The sequence below is a fragment of the Pseudophryne corroboree genome, chromosome 2 (assembly GCF_028390025.1).
Source record: "Pseudophryne corroboree isolate aPseCor3 chromosome 2, aPseCor3.hap2, whole genome shotgun sequence".
NCBI lineage: Eukaryota > Metazoa > Chordata > Amphibia > Anura > Myobatrachidae > Pseudophryne > Pseudophryne corroboree.
Genome location: NC_086445.1, coordinates 764,383,125 through 764,401,969, shown reverse-complemented (window position 1 = coordinate 764,401,969; position 18,845 = coordinate 764,383,125). Strand labels below are relative to the sequence as shown.

The window sequence follows — 18,845 nt, the reverse complement described above, 5'->3', positions numbered from 1 at the left end:
TGTGAACACATATCATTCGTTGCTGTCATGTGTAAAAGAGGCAATTTATCCAAGTTGCAAAAAGGGATGATTATCGTCTTTCGGGCCAAGGGTGGCAGTATTTCTGAAACAGAGGAGTTTGTGAACTGTTCACGTGTCGCTGTGGTGAAGGTGTATCATGACTGGACAAATGGGACCATTGCAAATAACCGTTGTGGAAACTGCGAAGCACCACGTGAGAGGCGAATGTCTACGAAGGTGCGTGAGGGCCGACCGTCACTCTACACTGGAGCAGCTCACCATTAAAATTAACCTGGGGCTACCAGGCGTGTGTCTAAAATGGCAGTTCAATCCGTCTACCTTCTGTAAGTGTGGCACACTGCAGTTAATCTGGCTACTAGCTGGTGGTCATAATAATGTGATCTGACCGTGTATAAAGCAATATGAGACTGTCGCAGTATTCTAAGCACTGTAGCTGAATGGTCATTGTAAGTTTGTTTGCCTAGGAGTAGCATCCTGGGAATGTGACAGTATGGTCTGAGCGTTTGTACAAGATGCCAAGAGTTGTATGGTGCAAATGGTCATAAATATTTATACCTGCCATCAGTGTCTATATCGTTTTGCTGTCCTTTAACCACTTAACTGATGATTTATTTCGCCTTAAACTGTTCCGAAATTGTCGGGGGTTTTTTTATGAGTGAATTAGATGAAGAACATGAATTTAACCCTATCCCACATGATTTTAGTTAAAAATAAGAAAAAAATATATTTTGTAAAAAATATTTTTTTCCAAACATCGATTGGGAACATCGCGACCATCGGAACACCGGGAACATCGCAGCTTTCATTTTGAAAGCCGGGACAGCCTCCAGGTATACAGGAGGGGGGTCTGGGGATGACTTGGGAGGGTTAAATTTACACAGTGGCGGTTCTTGCCACGGGCAAGCGGTACTTTTGCCCGGGGCGCCGCCTTCCGGAGGGCGCCGGCGCCATCCGGAGGGCGCCGCACCAGGGCAAGATCCACCACTGTGCCCCCCGTAGTGCCCTGCTGTGCCCCCCCGCTTTGAAGGGAACCAGACGCGTAGCGTCTAGTTTCCCTTCATGGAGAGGACCTTAGTTGTGCGGTGCGCGATGACGTCATCGCGCACCGCACAGCAAAGGTCCTCTCCATGAAGGGAAACTAGACGCTACGGTCTAGTTTCCCTTCGTCTAGAGGACCTTTGCTGTGCGATGCGCGATGACGTCATCGCGCACCGCACAGCATAGTGGCACAGACACTAGGGGTCATAATTGACCTCTAGTGTCTATGCTGTTCTATGGGAGAGACGTAATAACGTCTCTCCCATAGATCGAAGAGAACAGAAGAGAGGAGGAGAGGAGAAGAGCGGCGCCGCCGGCGGAGGGGGTCTGGATCAGGAACGGGGATGGTAAGTATACTTTTTATTTATTTTTATTTTTTCTTTCAGCGCGCTGACCACGCCCCCAATCGAAGCCACGCCCCCATATTTTGCCCGGGGCGCCACAAATCATAGAACCGGCCCTGAATTTACACTCCCCAGTGGCTGCCATTGTCTGCAGACGCTGGAGGGAGGGGGGGGGGGGGATCCTGCCGTACTGACAGATCAGCAGTGATCGGCAGCAGGGCCGTTTCTAGACAATTTGGCTCCCAGTGCGAGATTTCAAAATGCGCCGCCCCCCCCCCCCATATAGCCATAAAAAGAAAAAGCATGCGTGCGCGCTCCCGACAAGGGTGTGTGGCCTGATTAAAATGGGCGTGGTCTCATTAAAGTGGGCGTGGCCTCGTCTGATATCATCACACCCACCACAGGGGGGGAAAAATAAAAATAAAAAAGTCCCCTTTTTACACATTAGAGCAGGCAAGTGTCCCCATATTACACAGCGCGGCAGGCAGGTGTCCCCATTTTACACAGCGCGGCAGGCAGGTGTCCCCATTTTACACAGCGCGGCAGGCAGGTGTCCCCATTTTACAAAGTGCGGCAGGCAGGTGTCCCCATTTTACACAGTACGCAGGCGCCCCCCATTTTACACAGTGCGGCAGGCAGGTATCCCCATTTTACACAGTACGGCAGGCAGATATCCCCATTTTACACAGTACGCAGGCAGGTGCCCCCATTTTACACAGTGCGGCAGGCAGGTATCCCCATTTTACACACTACGCAGGCAGGTGCCCCCATTTTACACAGTGCGGCAGGCAGGTATCCCCATTTTACACAGTACGGCAGGCAGATATCCCCATTTTACACAGTACGCAGGCAGGTGCCCCCATTTTACACAGTGCGGCAGGCAGGTATCCCCATTTTACACAGTACGGCAGGCAGATATCCCCATTTTACACAGTACACAGGCAGGTGCCCCAATTTTACACAGTGCGGCAGGCAGGTATCCCCATTTTACACAGTACGGCAGGCAGATATCCCCATTTTACACAGTACGCAGGCAGGTGCCCCCATTTTACACAGTGCGGCAGGCAGGTATCCCCATAGGCAGGTGTCCCCATTTTACACAGTGCGGCAGGTAGGTATCCCCATAGGCAGGTGTCCCCATTTTACACAGTGCGGCAGGCAGGTATCCCCATAGGCAGGTGTCCCCATTTTACACAGTGCGGCAGGTAGGTATCCCCATAGGCAGGTGTCCCCATTTTACACAGTGCGGCAGGTAGGTATCCCCATAGGCAGGTGTCCCCATTTTACACAGTGCGGCAGGCAGGTATCCCCATAGGCAGGTGTCCCCATTTTACACAGTGCGGCAGGCAGGTATCCCCATAGGCAGGTGTCCCCATTTTACACAGTGCGGCAGGCAGGTATCCCCATAGGCAGGTGTCCTCATTTTACACAGTGCGGCAGCGGCAGGCAGGTTTCAAGAGAGGGGGGGAGAGAGAATACTTACGTCTTCCCGCTCTTCGGTCCCGCCGACTCACGTCCCTCGCGCCGACCGCCTCCTCCTTCCATGCTTATCTCCTTATCGCCTCTGCCCGAGCGCTCCTGCTCGGGGGGCGGGGCTTCGCGGAATGACGCGCTTGCGCCGTGACGTCACGACGCAAACGTGTCATTCCGCGAAACTCCGCCCCCCGAGCAGGTGCGCTCGGGCAGAGGCGATAATGAGTAACAAAGTGCCGCGGCGGGCGCCCCGTGCGGTTGCACAGCTCGCCCGCCGCTAGAAACGGCACTGATCGGCAGCACGGCAATCAGTAGGGGAGAGTGCAGGGAGGTAGAGGGACTTTACAGTCCCTCTGACAGCAGCAGCGTAAGGAAGTTTCCCTTCCCCGCCCCTGTTAACACTCTATATCTGGCTGGTCGCATCCTGTGCGACCAGGTCAGATAGAGCACTTGCAGGCATGGTCACATCTGATGCGACCATGCCAGGCAATTGGTTAAAGAAATGAGCATAAAGAAACAAGATGTTTTTTTTTTATGTACAGTAAATGTGTTTGTACATACTTTATATACAGGTTGAGTCTCCCTTATCCAACATGCTTGGGATCAGAGGTATTTTGGATATCGGATTTTTCCGTATTTTGGAATAATTGCATACCACAATGAGATATCATGGTGATGGGACCTAAAGCTAAGCACAGGATGCATTTATGTTACATATACACCTTATACACACAGCCTGAAGGTAATTTTAGCCAACATTTTTTATAACTTTGTGCATTAAACAAAGTGTGTGTACATTAACACAATTCATTTATGTTTCATATACACCTTATACACAAAGCCTGAAGGTCATTTAATACAATATTTTTAATAACTTTGTGTATTAAACAAAGTTTGTGTACATTGAGCCATCAAAAAACAAAGGTTTCACTATCTCACTCTCACTCAAAAAAGTCTGTATTTCGGAATATTCCGTATTTCGGAATATTTGGATATGGGATACTCAACCTGTATCTGTTTTCTTTATTATCTTTAATAAGGAAGAAATTAGCTTTCAGGCCAGTGGACTGGTTATGGAAAAATATGTGTTACAGCCCTCATTCCATGTTCTACAGTGAGGAAAGTGACGATTTGCAGGTTTCTGGTATATCCCATTCATGACACTGATAAAGTCAGTGGTGCACCCAGGGGGGGTTTCCGAGTACCCAGAAACCCCCCTCCACTAAAAAAAAAAAAAAAAAAATTTTTTTTTTTTTTTAGCTGCATGAGTATTATTAATGACTGTCTAGCGTCCTCTGCAGCCTGCTGTCTTCCTGATGGCACTTGCAAGTGCAATAAAAGTTTACTTTATTTTAATTGTAGTACATATATATCCATGTGCCTACATATATACACATGTATATACATACATACATACATACATATAAACACACACACACACACACACACATATGATATATATATATATACATGTGTATATATATATATGTGTACTGTATGTGTGTGTATATATATATATACAGGTCGAGTATCCCATATCCAAATATTCCGAAATACGGAATATTCCAAAATACGGACTTTTTTGAGTGAGAGTGAGATAGTGAAACCTTTGTTTTCTGATGGCTCAATGTACACAAACTTTGTTTAATAAACAAAGTTATTAATAATACTGTATTAAATGACCTTCAGGCTGTGTGTATAAGGTGTATATGAAACATAAATGAATTGTGTGAATGTAGACACACTTTGTTTAATGCAAAAAGTTATAAAAAATATTGGCTAAAATTACCTTTAGGCTGTGTGTATAAGGTGTATATGTAACATAAATATATTCTGTGCTTAGACTTGGGTCCCATCACCATGATATCTCATTATGGTATGCAATTATTCCAAAATACGGAAAAATCCCATATCCAAAATACCTCTGGTCCCAAGCATTTTGGATAAGGGAGACTCAACCTGTATATATATATATATGTATGCATGTTTAATATGCTATGTATATGTGTATATGGGTTCACTACGATCTCCCGGCGGCCGGCCTCCCGGCGACCAGCATACCGGCGCCGGGAGGCCGGCCGCCGGCTTACCAACAGTGTGGCGAACGCAAATGAGCCCCTTGCGGGCTCGCTGCGCTCGCCACGCCTCGCGCGCCACACTATTCTATTCTCCCTCCAGGGGGGTCGTGGACCCCCACGAGGGAGAATAAGTGTCGGTATGCCGGCGGTCAGGCTCCCGGCGCCGGTATGCTGGTCGCCGGGAGCCCGACCGCCGGCATACTGAAGACCACCTGTGTATATGTATGTGTGTGTGTGTGTATGTATGTATGTATATATATATATATATGTGTGTGTGTGTAGATATATGTGTATATATATATATATATATATATATATATATACACACACACACACACACACACACACACACACACACACACACACTAGTTTTACGGACCCAGCATATACTGGGTCACCTCAGTCCCCACCCCCGTGATTGGCTCCGCCCAGTTCTGGAAACCCCCCCATGCAAATCCTGCGTTTGCCACTGAAAGTAGATGAATGAGGCCCTAAGTAACCCCCCACAAAAAATGGTTTAGTCATTTAGATCCAACGTCCATCCTAATGGACAACGATTTGCTAGCGATGTAGCTTATACACCAAATCATTGCGATTCGTTCTAATTCAATATTTTGAAACTCTAGCAACTCCGTTTACTGTTCGCATAACGAATTAGCCAAAGTATGTTCTACTTGTAAAGTGGGATACTCACCTCATGGCAGTCTTTTAGGATGCCATCTTTCAAACTTGCCGCAACCATTACAAGCCGTGCTGCCATCAGCCAGGAAAATGTTCACAGTATTTTCGTACATTTAAATGGATATTGGGATTTGAATGGCAACTGTCATCACAGTTCAGTTAGTTTACGCAATACATTTTTTAAATAATGTCCATTTAAATGTATAAGGGGTCATAAAAGGTTAAAGCGAATTATATAAACTGTATAATACTCTCCCTGACACCTGTAATCATTTGTGGAAAGCCTGATGTATATGTTTTCATTCCGATCTTTTCAATCCTTAGTCTCGCATGCTGGGGGCCGCCCATCGCAGGGCAAGGACACCCGGCATGCTAGCCGCCACCCCCGCGCATGTGCAGAACGAATCCTGCGGTCACGGCGCAGATATGCGAATGCCTCTGCCTGATTGACCGGGAGATGCGTTCACGGGTTGGAAAAATGGGGGAGTGACCTCGCCATTTTCCAGGAGTGGCACGGCCAAGGACTGCGTCGCGAGATGCAGTTTCCTTGGCCCCACAAGCTGCACTGCCACGGCAAGGCTGAGTAAGCTGAAGCTAACTCAACCTGCCGTCGCAGATGAACATCAGGACGAATGGTCGCGATGTTCATCTAATATGTGATTGCATCGCAAATGCAAGGAGGAAGTGGTATGCAGTGCACCTTCTCCCGCATCTGCATTGCTAAGGACTCGCAGCAGCTTTCCATTTGCAATCCTTCATGAATCAGGCCCATAGAGGGATCTCTACTGTATTTCTATTTCTTTCTTCCTCTCAGCCCATCTGTACTCCACACATAAAGTAGCTCGCAGTTACCCCTCCACGCGCTCCAGTCACCCCATCCTGAAATCAGTAACTGCAAAGGTGCAGATTAAATTTGTTTACAAAATTAACAAATATTTAAAAACCTTCATTCATTATAACAAATGTGTTATTAAAAGAATAAAGCATGTTTTAATGATATAATCTGCTATTACCATTCTAAGATGGTGATAACAGAACAAGTACTGCACCGGTACAAGTACTTGCAAGCAACTTTGTGGGCCCCATAGCAACATATTAAGCAGGCCCTTGTCCCAATACTTCTAGAGACTCCTCTCCACATCAATTGTTAATTCTATGTCCCATAGTAGGCCCTAGTTCATTTTCTGAGCCATAGCAGTGGCCTAGTTCATTTTCTGAGCCATAGCATTGGCCTTGTTCATTTTCTGAGCTATAGCATTGGCCTAGTTCACGTTATGTCACATTGTAGAGCTGCCAGTACACATTATGCAACAAAATACCTGCATTATAACATACAGTGTCCCTAGTTCATATTATGCCACATTATAGTGCCCCAGTTCATATTATGCCACATTATAGTAAAACCAGTTCATATTATGCCACATTATAGTGCCCCCAGTTCATATTATGCCACATTATAGTGCCCCCAGTTCATATTATGCCACACTACAGTGCCCCCAGTTCATATTATGCCACTATTGTGCCCCCCAGTTCATATTATGACACTATAGTGCCTCCACTTCATATTGTGGCATATTACAATGCCCTAGTTCATATTATGTAACATTATAATGCCCTCCAGTTCATTTTACACCACAATGAGAAGGTTCAGGGTATACCAAGATATATTGCAGACCCAAAGGCAACTTTTTTTAAGGACACCTATGTATCACCCAATGGTGAAAAAATAGGATTTTGGTACTTACCAGGTAAATCCTTTTCTTTGAATCCATAGGGGGCACTGGAGTACTCTTGGGATATGGACGGCTTCCACCGGAAGAAGGCACTGAATAAATTAATTTTGAGACTACTCCTCCCCTCCATATTCTGCAGCACTTCAGTGTTTTTTACTGAGCCGAACAGGATCGATAGAGAGATTGACAAAAGGAGAATTACATATAGTCTCACAGACAACAATAAAGTTGACACAACGTAACAGACAACTAAACAGTTGACACCATAACTGATTTACCCTTGTTAAATTTAAACCAGTCGTGAAAGTGTGTTACCATAAGAACCACTGGACTCCTAAAACAGGTAAACTGCTCTGGGTGGGCGTCCAGTGCCCCCTATGGATTCAAAGGAAAGGATTTACCTGGTAAGTACCAAAATCCTATTTTCTTTTTCATCCACTAGGGGTCACTGGAGTACTCTTGGGATGTACCAAAGTCTCCTCCGTGGCGGGAGAGCTGTTTGGCACTTGTAACACTAAACGGCCAAAGCTAGATGCTGATGCCGCGAACGTATCAAACTTGTAAAAGCGCACAAACGTGTGCACTGACGACCAAGTAGCCGCACGGCAAAGCTGTGTCGTAGAAGCCCCACGACTCGCTGCCCATGACGTCCCCACAGAACGTGTGGAATGAGCTGTTACTGAAGTAGGTGGCTGTAACTTAGCATAAAGGTAAGCCTGACGTATAGTCAGTTTGATCCATCTGGATAAGGTCTGCTTAGAGGCTGGCCAACCCCTCTTAGCTGCGTCATAGAGAACAAACAACGTATCTGTCTTACGCACAGTAGACGTTCGGGAAACATAGATGCGCAATGCGCGAACCACATCCAACGTTCCAGAATCTCCTGTTAACACAGGAACTACTATTGGTTGATTGATGTGAAAAGACGACACTACCTTTGGTAGAAAAACGGGATTCGTCCGAAGTTCCGCTCTGTCATCATGAAAAATTAAATACGGTGACTTGCATGACAAGGCACCCAAATCTGAAACACGCTTAGCCGAAGCTAAGGCTAAAAGAAAAATCGTTTTCCAAGTGAGAAATTTAATATCCACTTGTTGTAAGGGTTCAAAGTAATCGGACTGTAAGAAATCTAAAACCAGATTCAAGTCCCATGGTGCTGTAGGTGGAATGAAAGGAGGCTGTATCCTCTTTACACCCTGTAGAAACGTATGTATTGACTGCAACGAGGCCAATTTCTTTTGAAAATAAATTGACAACGCAGATACCTGCACCTTTAGTGTGGAAAGACGTAGTCCTCCATCTAACCCCATTTGTAAAAATAACAAAAGACGGGATAATTTAAAAGACGATGTCGGAAATTTCCGAGCTTCACACCAACCTATATAAGTACGCCAAATTCTATAATAATGAGCTGCCGTAACCGGCTTCCTAGCTCGTACCATGGTTGGTATAACAGACTCAGGAATGCCCTCTTTCCTTAAGATGGCCTTTCTCTTGATCCGTTTTAGCACCAACGGGAGCAGCGGAAACGGTGGAAACAGATACACAAGGCTGTATGGCCACGTGGCTGTGAGAGCATCCACCGCCACTGCCCCTGGATCTCTTGTTCTGGACACATATCTTGACACCTGATGATTGTGGCGGGATGCCATTAGATCCACCTGAGGGTAACCCCACTTCTGGATCAACATCTGAAATACTTCTGGATTTAATGCCCACTCTCCTGGATGAAAATCCCGACGACTGAGAAAATCTGCCTCCCAGTTGTCCACTCCAGGAATGAACACTGCCGATAATATCACCTGGTGATATTCGGCCCATCTGAGGATCCGAGCTACTTCCCGCATAGCCATGCGGCTTCTCGTTCCTCCTTGTTTGTTTATGTATGCGACTGCCGTCGCGTTGTCTGACTGCACCTGAACAGTCTGAAAACGAAACATGTACACCGCTTGTCTTAGAGCATTGTAAATCGCCCTGAGTTCCAGAACATTTATGGATAGCGATCTTTCGTGATCCGCCCAGAGGCCCTGGAGCCGATAACTCTGAACTACAGCTCCCCAACCTCTGAGACTTGCGTCTGTTGTCAGAATTATCCAATTCGCGACGCCGAATCGTCTCCCTGCAGATAGATTGTGTATTTTTAACCACCAGAGAAGAGACACCCTGACTTGTGGTGACAACCTCACCCTGTGGTGCAGCTGCAGATGTGATCCCGACCACTGTGCTAACACCTCCAGTTGAAACGGACGTGAGTGAAATCTTCCGAACTGAAGTGCTTCGAAAGCCGCCACCATTGTGCCTAAAAGGCGAATGCACAAATGTACTGAGACTGTGCGTGGCTTGAGCACTAATTGCACCAGATGACGAATGCCCTGTACTTTCTGTTGTGGCAGGAAAACCCTTTGTTTTACTGTATCGAGAATCATCCCTAGGAATTGAAGTCGTTGACACGGAATTAGATGTGATTTCTTTAAACTGACTATCCAACCGTGCTGAACTAGTACATTGTACGTTAGTAAGGCATGTTGGAGAAGCAATTGTTGAGACGGAGCCTTTATGAGTAGATCGTCTAAATACGGAACAATTATTACCCCTAGGGACCTGAGATGAGCTGTCATCACGGACATTACCTTGGTGAATACCCGAGGCGCTGATGAGAGGCCAAACGGTAGAGCCTGAAATTGGTAATGGTCTCGCCTTATCGCAAACCTTAAGAAACTCTGGTGAGGTGGCCAGATCGGAATGTGCAAATACGCATCCTTGAGATCTAGTGCAATCATGAATTCCTGTGGCTCTAACCCTGCAATTACTGACCTGAGAGATTCCATCTTGAATCTGTGGTAAGTGACGTAATGATTGAGACCTTTTAGGTTCAATATTGGCCTGACTGAGCCATCTGGTTTTGGTACCAGAAACAGACTGGAATAATAACCCTGCCCCTGTTCCTGCACAGGGACCGGAATTATCACTGCAGCATTCAGCAGAGACTGAATGGCAACCTGCAGAACTGCTTTCTTGTCGTCCGACACAGGCAGTCCTGTCGTGAAAAATCTTCCTGTCGGAAGATAATCGAACTCTATTTTGTAACCCTCTAATACTAAATTGCGGATCCACCCATCTGTGGACGTCTGCAGCCACGCCCCCTGAAAGCTCTGAAGGCGTGCTCCCACAATTGGAGATCCGAGATGGGCTGGGAGCCCGTCATGCCACTGGTTTGTTAGTAGTCTTGGTGTCTTGACGACGTGCATTGGATTGTCGGGCACTACGTCCCCGACCTCTTCTGCCCGGCGTGACTGCTCCTCCCTGCCCACGAAAGGGCTGAGTTCTAAAGGATTTGAACGCCGGACCAGAATATTTCCGTTTAGGTATAGTTGTAGGCGATGGAAGAAAAACAGACTTCCCTCCAGTAGCCTCAGAAATCCATTTGTCCAATTCAGGACCAAAAAGTTTCTCGCCATCATAAGGCAATGCCTCTATACCTTTTTTAACCTCCGTCTCCGCCTGCCACGAACGCAGCCAAAGTGCTCGTCGTACTGTGACTAGCGATGAGGACAGGCGAGAAGTAAGCTGACAGACGTCAGTAGAAGCTGTACATAGATATTCAGCAGCTTCCCAGATTTGATCCGCGAGAAGTATAAGATGATCCTCTTGCAGAGCCGATTTGAGCTCTTTTATCCATACCATTAAAGCTTTAGTAACCCAAATGCCAACCAACCCAGGTCTTAACAGCACTCCAGTTGCTGTATACATGGACCTTAGCATAGCCTCTATTTTACGATCTGCAGGGTCTTTAAGCGTAGTAGCAGTTGGTACTGGTATGGTTAACTTCCTCGTAAGTTTAGATACGGATGAATCCACCAATGGTGGGTTCTCCCATGTAGCTGTCATGGCCTCTGGAAACGGGTAACTCGATTTAAATCTACGAGGAATAGAAAACCGTTTGTCCGGATTTTTCCGTGACTCCAGTAACATTTTATTAAGAGATTCCGAGATAGGGAAACACATCGGAGATCTCTGTCGTTTAGTAAAGACTACTTCATCATTCGTCAGTGGCTCCTCAGTTTCCGTAAACTCCAGCGACTGACGAACTGCTCTGATGAGATTGTCAATACCTGGGCTGTCAAAGTCGTCACCTTCTGACTGTTGTTCTATTTCGCCCTCCTCATACTCCTGTTCAGTGAGATCTAGTATCCCAGAGACAGGAAAATTAGTAGGAAAAGGAAACTTATCTTTTCCACTCAAGGTGGACTTATGACCAGTTTGAGACTCCCCAGGTAACTCAAATGGTCTCATCTTAAACTCAGATCTTGCCGCCTCTCTTTCTTCACGAGAGGCGGCCAGCTCTGATTGTAAACCAACTAATACATCTGCAAGTAAAGCCCATGGAGGGTCCTGAGATGCTGGCTTTACTTCTGGAATGGAAATCGTATTTATGGCTGTATTAACAACACATGCTGTACATGTGGTGGATCCATCAGGCAACACACTCTTACAGACATGACATGACAAATGTTTCTTAGATTTTGCTGGTGTCTTACTCATTATGAAGACAGACAATACAAACTCCACACAGACAGACTGCACGACTCAGTAATAACACCAAAGTTCCTGGTATATATCTAGGCAAGTGCAGTGCCTGCCAGCAATACGAAAACTGACCCCAAAATTCCCCTAGTACCACTCTTAGCCGAGATGTAAAATAGGAAACCTGGAACAGACAGGAGAACATTAAACATACTAAGCACCAAGTCTTTCCTAAAAGCTTGACACTGCCAAATACTGTTAAAGTCTCCCCCCACTCCCACGACCTCCGTGTACAGCACCGGGTCTGGGCCTGTGGAAGTTTTGCAAAGGGCCGTGTGAGCGGCCTGTCCTGTAGACCCCGGACAACGGAACTCCTCGGCTGCTGCGGGCGGATGGCGGAAGCAGAGAGCGTGCTGCATAGAGCCGTGGAGCGGCCTATGCACACGTGCTCCCGCCCGCCACACACAGCATAGCGGCGTGTCTGTGTAGCCAAGCAGCGCTGCTGCTGCGCAGGGAACAGCGGTCTCTTAGGATGCTGGGAGCCGGAGAGTGAGAGCGCGCCGCATGGACCGTGAAGCGGCCCATGTACACGCGCTCCGGGCAGCGGTGAGTACCCAACAATCCCCAACAGTGGAGCGGCAGCAAGCGCTGACCGCCCCAACCCAACATACCTGGACCGTGACAAAAGTCTATGACGGGGCTTTCATCCAAGCTCCGTCCAGCTTTCCTGCAGGCAGCCTGCAAGTGGAGTGAGGGAGCTCTTTACAGAGAGGTCCGACACTCACGGCTACTCAGCCGCTTCCACTGTCCCTGACCCACGCCTGTTAGAAGGGGGGAAAGGACGTGGAAATTGAAGAAAAAAAAAAACTTAGAAAAAATTCCAATACTTTGTGGACGAGCTCCACTATGCCTTCTAACTGTGTCGAGCACAGAAAAAACACTGGAGTGCTGCAGGATATGGAGGGGAGGAGTAGTCTCAAAATTAATTTATTCAGTGCCTTCTTCCGGTGGAAGCCGTCCATATCCCAAGAGTACTCCAGTGACCCCTAGTGGATGAAAAAGAAATGTATATAACAAGTGTAACTTTGGCAGGAATGGTGGGCCCCTCTCAGCTCTGGGCCCCATAGCAGATGCACTCCCTGCACCTATGGTAGCTACGCCCTTGCTTACAAGCATTTCAAACCTCCCTCCCCTAACCCCTGGGAAATCCTGGGTTTGCTCCTGAGAAGTGATACTGATAAAACCTGTATATACAGTAACAAGCCTTTATTCTGCATCCATTTAACATCACGTCCAACACTTTAGTACAGTAGATGGCAAAGACTATTGACGTGGAAAAGGCAAACAAACCATAACTGTGAATTATTAATATTATATGATAATAAACGGATCTTAAGTAAAACAATCAGTAGTATAAAACATATATTGCATTCTACCGTGCTGCGATCATTGTACTTCAAATGTTTTTATATAATGGATTCAATGATAGTGCACACATTTTACCTTTCTTTGGGACAGAGAAAATAAATTCTAATGTATGTATGAATGATTAAGCTGAAAGTTAGTCTCCATCACCGCCAGGTCCGCCATGTTTACTAAAAGGGAAACAAGTGCACGCATGTACAATATGTGTTAGAGCTATGCACTAGTAAGGAAGCGTACATTATAAGCAGGTGCAAGTGTGTACTCGTGATAATGATGACAAGCATCAAGCCAAGTGTATGGATAGGGATGATGATGCCTAAAACAACATGGGAGCGTCTACAGCAGATTTACATTCACTCAGCATCCGGCCAAAGTGTACACGCGTGAATACATTCGCTAGCGCTAATTTTTCAAAATAGAGACACACAAGGGATCTATATTCTGGTTTCTAATGACCACGCACAATGGGCTTAATGCAAAGATGTACGTAAACCCGATGGTTAGCTTACATCTGCGATGGTGAATGGGTCCAGCGTCATGCCACAGCGCTGTTTGAAGGCAGGGTGGGGGCAAAGCCAGCCTCTGTTTTGAAATATATGGGGGGGTTGTCTCTGTTTTCTGGGAGTGCTGAGGCCAGGGTCTGCGTTTTCTGAGTCAGAAATCCTGGCTCCAGCTACGGAGCTGCAAATACTCCGGGTAACCCAGAAGGCAGATGGTCTTACAGATGAGCCGATGATCCATGGAGGTAATGGTAGATGTAAAAGAAGAGGGGTCTTAGGACGCAGCACTCAGATCTGCGATGCCGACAAGAGGCATCTTTTTCCCGCAGATGCCTCCTGCAGCATTAGCATCCAAAGACACAGCAGCAATGTGAACTGCGGCCATCTCTGAATCAGGCTCGACTTCCTTAGTTGCAGATATACAACCAAAAGTATTTCTTAGTCCATATGGAGACATAATAATAAAGAATACATATGTAAGCTGAAGAATAAATGAATATGAATATAATTTGTTACGGGATGGTATCGGGACTCCAGCACTTGGGATGTGGGCTGTCTAAAGACCAACAGCGGCATCCCGATGGTCAGGATCCCGACAGCTTTTAAGTACATATGCTAACCCTCCCCTTCTGCCCCCCTAAACCCAAATTTAATCCAGCCTAATCCTAACTCCCCCCACAGCCTAACCCTCCAACTTTAGTGCCTAACCCTAACCCCCCCACTGCAGCCTAACCCCCCCCCCACTGTAGCCTAACCCTAACCCTCCCACTGCAGCCTAACCCTAACCCTGCCCCTTTAGTGCCTAACCCGAACCCTCCCTTTTTAGTGCCTAACCCTCCCCCCTGCAGCCTAACTCTAAACTCCACCCCCCCCCAGTAGCCTAACCCTCCTGCTAGAGCCTAAACCTAGCCCCCTACCTCCTCGCAGCCTAACTCTAACCCTCCCTGGCATACTCATGATCAGGATGCCAACAGTCAGTATTCCGGTGCTGGTATTGTGAGCGATGTCGACATCCCATTGTCATCTGACCACTGTCTGCCGGCTTCCTGACCGCCAGTATACTAACCGGATCCCTTTGTTACAGTATATATATGTGTATATATATAGTCACTGTAAAGCAGCGGCACTCAGCAGTCTGATATATTGAAAAAAAGCCTTTATTGCGGTCCTACGCCGTTTCGGGGATAAACCCCGTCTTCAGGGACAAAACAGTACATGAAGACGGGGTTTATCCCCGAAACGGCGTAGGACTGCAATAAAGGCTTTTTTTCAATATATCAGACTGCTGAGTGCCGCTGCTTTACAGTGACTACATTTGGATGGCAACATTCCCAGAGGGCACCGCAGCAAGTAATCAGCGCCCAGAAGTGAGTGCCGAGCCTGCCAGCTTTGCTGTATATATATATATATATATATATATATATATTTATTTATTTTTTCAATATATTTTCTTTACTGTAGGATAAAATGTATACAGTTTTACACAAGGACGGATTAGAAGAAATAATGTAACCTTTCATTACTAATAATGAGCAATGGAGCAATGGAAATTTGGGCATTATTTTTGGGCTGAAGAACCAACTTTTGTGTACCACCTAAATGCAGGCTCTCATTCACACTGTGGATAAAATTCCTGTTTTTCTATAATTATTATGTATGCACAATTTGCCTGTAGAAATGAATAGGAAAGTCAGGTTTAAGCACTGCCTACTTACTCTCCTGTCTTGTCCCTATGTCCCGCCTTCAGTTGGACTTTTCCTAATTTCTACTATGGATAAATATTAATTTGACCATTTCTAAAGTTACTATGCATTTTTTTATGCGTCACCTTATCATAACCTGTCACTCTGAAGCAAATAAGGGTTACCCCTATAACATAGCTCAGTATATGAATTATCTGAAGCTAGGAAGACGTATGCCTACGTCATCTTCCCTATAGATTTTAAGCTTGCGAGCAGGGCCTTCCTACCTCTATGACTGTTTGTTATCACCCATTTTGTTATTGTTATTTCAAATTGTAAAGCGCAACTGAATTTGCTGCGCTATATAAGAAACTGTTAATAAATAAAATAATAAATAATGCCTAGGCAGGTGGATAATATGGATAGATATGGAAAAACTGCTTTAAAGGCCAAATAAGAAATCTGTTTCATGCAAGTGGGAGGCCTGTGAGGCTGTAACACAAAAGTGAGATTGTCTAAATGTGGACAATCCCTTAAAGGAATTAACGTGTAATGGGACCATGTGTATTTCTTTCAGTATCATATTTGTACAATTTACAATCTTTTAATCAGTTGGTTTATTTGTGATTTAGCGCCAGCCAGTGTTGAGTTGTGTGCCTAGGATGTGCTTACACATGAAAATAGTGGATATCACTGTTTTCCAGATGGCATTAGAAATACTGGCCTCTACAAAGTTCAAACACTTAACGCAGCTCAAGTTTGCCTGCCTCTGCCAACTGCACCTAATTTGTTCATGTTTGGGATTTTTCTCTATGTCATCATACAATCACTTCTAGGGCACACACCCACCATCCAGAGGAATCACTTATAGCCATGGAATAGCCACCAGCTTGACGCAAATTGGTCTGGTGAAAAAGGTACAAGGCAGGTGGAAGACATCTATTTTACTGTCTGTTGCACTATACAATACATCCAACCACCCATTCTTATAAGGTGCCCAACGTGTTTTGTATGCCCACTTAGAAGATATTTCACAGCTCAAGAGCTAGTGCAGCTGAAATCATCTTCAGTTTCATGAGATAACGTTAAGGGGGTTTATTATACAGAGATTTCCGGCACATTGTTATTATTTAGATGCTGGTGCATTGTATGTACATTCAATCCTGTTTGATGCTGTCAACTATCATAAACATGTACTGTACATCACTGAAATATCTATCACTTTCCTTCCCAAAATCACATGGGTGATGAAGCAAATACATCTATAAACATTCGGAAAAAAATAATAAATAAACATATATATATATATATATATATATATACACACACACACACACACACACACACACACACACACACACATATTTTAAATATACAAATAAACAAGTGAGTTGTCCATACTTCCGTCCGGCGGGATCTTGACCGCATCCCCCATACTGTACTTGCTTTATATACATTATTATAGCGCTGAAGACATATTTTATGATTTGAATGGAAACAGAGTTCTATGTATGCTCCTTGATGAAACTGGTTGGACAGAATTTGCAGCTCAGTGACACTGATTTACTAGTCTGAGGAAGGGAGCCTTATGTTGGGTCCTTTAACAGGTTATGCAAATAAGGTGGCCTTCAAGTATTGTACAATCCACATTTTGAAAATGATTTGAATATCCATTTCACAGACCATATCCTATGATCACCCAACAGATCTCCACACAATGCTTGCCTAAAACAGGCTTTCATTATTAGAAATGAAATGTTCTTTACATTCCTAATCCATTGCTCGTCCAAGTGGCTCACTGTGTTAATAATATCTGCTGGGTCTTTACAAAGTTTTATATATTTTTTGTCTTACCCACCCTCAAGCCGCCATCTTCTATGTTATCCCTATATTTAGTTTTGTATTGTTTATCTCTGTCTTCTACATCACGTATATTAATTTATAATCCAAACTTTTATTTTTGTCATTATTTTAATTTTTCATCTGACTATTCCTTCAACCCGTGTTCTATGTCTCTCACCTTCTCTATTTACACTATGTACAGTATAGTCTATATTTAGACGTGTTTCTTACACTCATTTATTTTCTCACATCATCTCTTATCCTCTGACACTCTTATCATCGTTAACCCTGCCATCTCTGTTTATTATTCCTGTTCCCAGACAGCACTGTGTCCTCAGCTGTCCCTACTCTGCTGTCCTCAGTTGTTGCTGTCTCTCACTCCCCCATATGTTCTCCTTTATCCATACAGTATATATTGTCTATCACCCTCTTCAGGTCACTGTCACCGCATATACGCCATTCTACTGGGGTCAGTATTGGCTCATAAATCACACAACTTTCTTTCCAAAATAGTATGACTTTCACTCTTATAAATACACCCATTAGCCTTTATGTATCTTATTACTGATCTATTTTCTGTTGCTTACTACAGTACCAACCTTTAGTCAGATCACACAGTACCAGCTACATCACAGCCATATTACTAGACCCCTGTTCTCTTCTTTTACATCTGCCATTACCTGCTCTTCTTCAGCACCTAAAGCAGGAAATTCTTGTCCCCTACCCTCCTCTTCAGATCATGCCCATGCCTTCTCCATTATTACACACTGATGTCCTGTGACCAGACAAAACAGCTCTCATCCACCTCTCATCTACTCATCAAGACATCACCTACATCAATCCTGCACATAATCAAGATCCCTAAGTCTATTCTCTATGCACCTGTCCCCGCTCCTGTAACTTCTGCAGGATCTCCATGCACCTGGCTCCACCCCTGTACATAGTCTGTAGAATCTCCATACACCTGACTCCGTTCCTGCACAGTGTAAAGGATCATAAACCTGTCTCCGCTCGCGCCCATAAAATGTACTGTAGGATCTCTATACACCTGTCAGCTGTTGTCCCCACATGGCTGCATGCACTGGCTGGAATGACGTCACACTGAAGTATCACTGCCATTGTGTATGGCTGCCCCTTACCAGGAAGATGAGGTTGAATGTGAGCAGCAGGTACTTGACACATCGCAGCGAACCGCTGAGTCTCCCCATCCCGGCAACTACAGCACCGACCAGCAACAGATGTCACGGCAGCAGCACAGGCTGAGACACTGCGGAGAGCCCACCCCGTGCAGTGCCCAGCACGCCCACCCAGGATCCATATACACGCGGATCACACCCACTGTGACCACTGTCCATCCCTATGCCGCGCCTCTGTGTAATGCCACATCCCCAGCACACACCATCGGAGTACATAACCCCCATTCCTCCCAACTCATTGCTCTCTACAGACCCCGACTCTCCTGTTATATACATTGTAAATGAGAGGACAGGACCAGACCCTA

At 45.5% G+C, this 18,845-nt stretch overlaps 1 protein-coding gene across 1 annotated transcript in view; it reads right to left on the bottom strand.

Annotated features, from left to right (window-relative positions):
- The window catches only part of TSPAN2 (tetraspanin 2), a 319,414-nt gene extending 300,778 nt beyond the window's left edge, over positions 1 to 18,636 (bottom strand). The window contains exon 1 of the mRNA XM_063955460.1: positions 18,484 to 18,636. Within this exon, the coding sequence (XP_063811530.1) occupies positions 18,484 to 18,552 (69 nt within the window). The 5' untranslated portion in view covers positions 18,553 to 18,636. The remainder of the gene's footprint in view (positions 1 to 18,483) is intronic.
- Between the last annotated feature and the right edge of the window lie 209 nt (positions 18,637 to 18,845).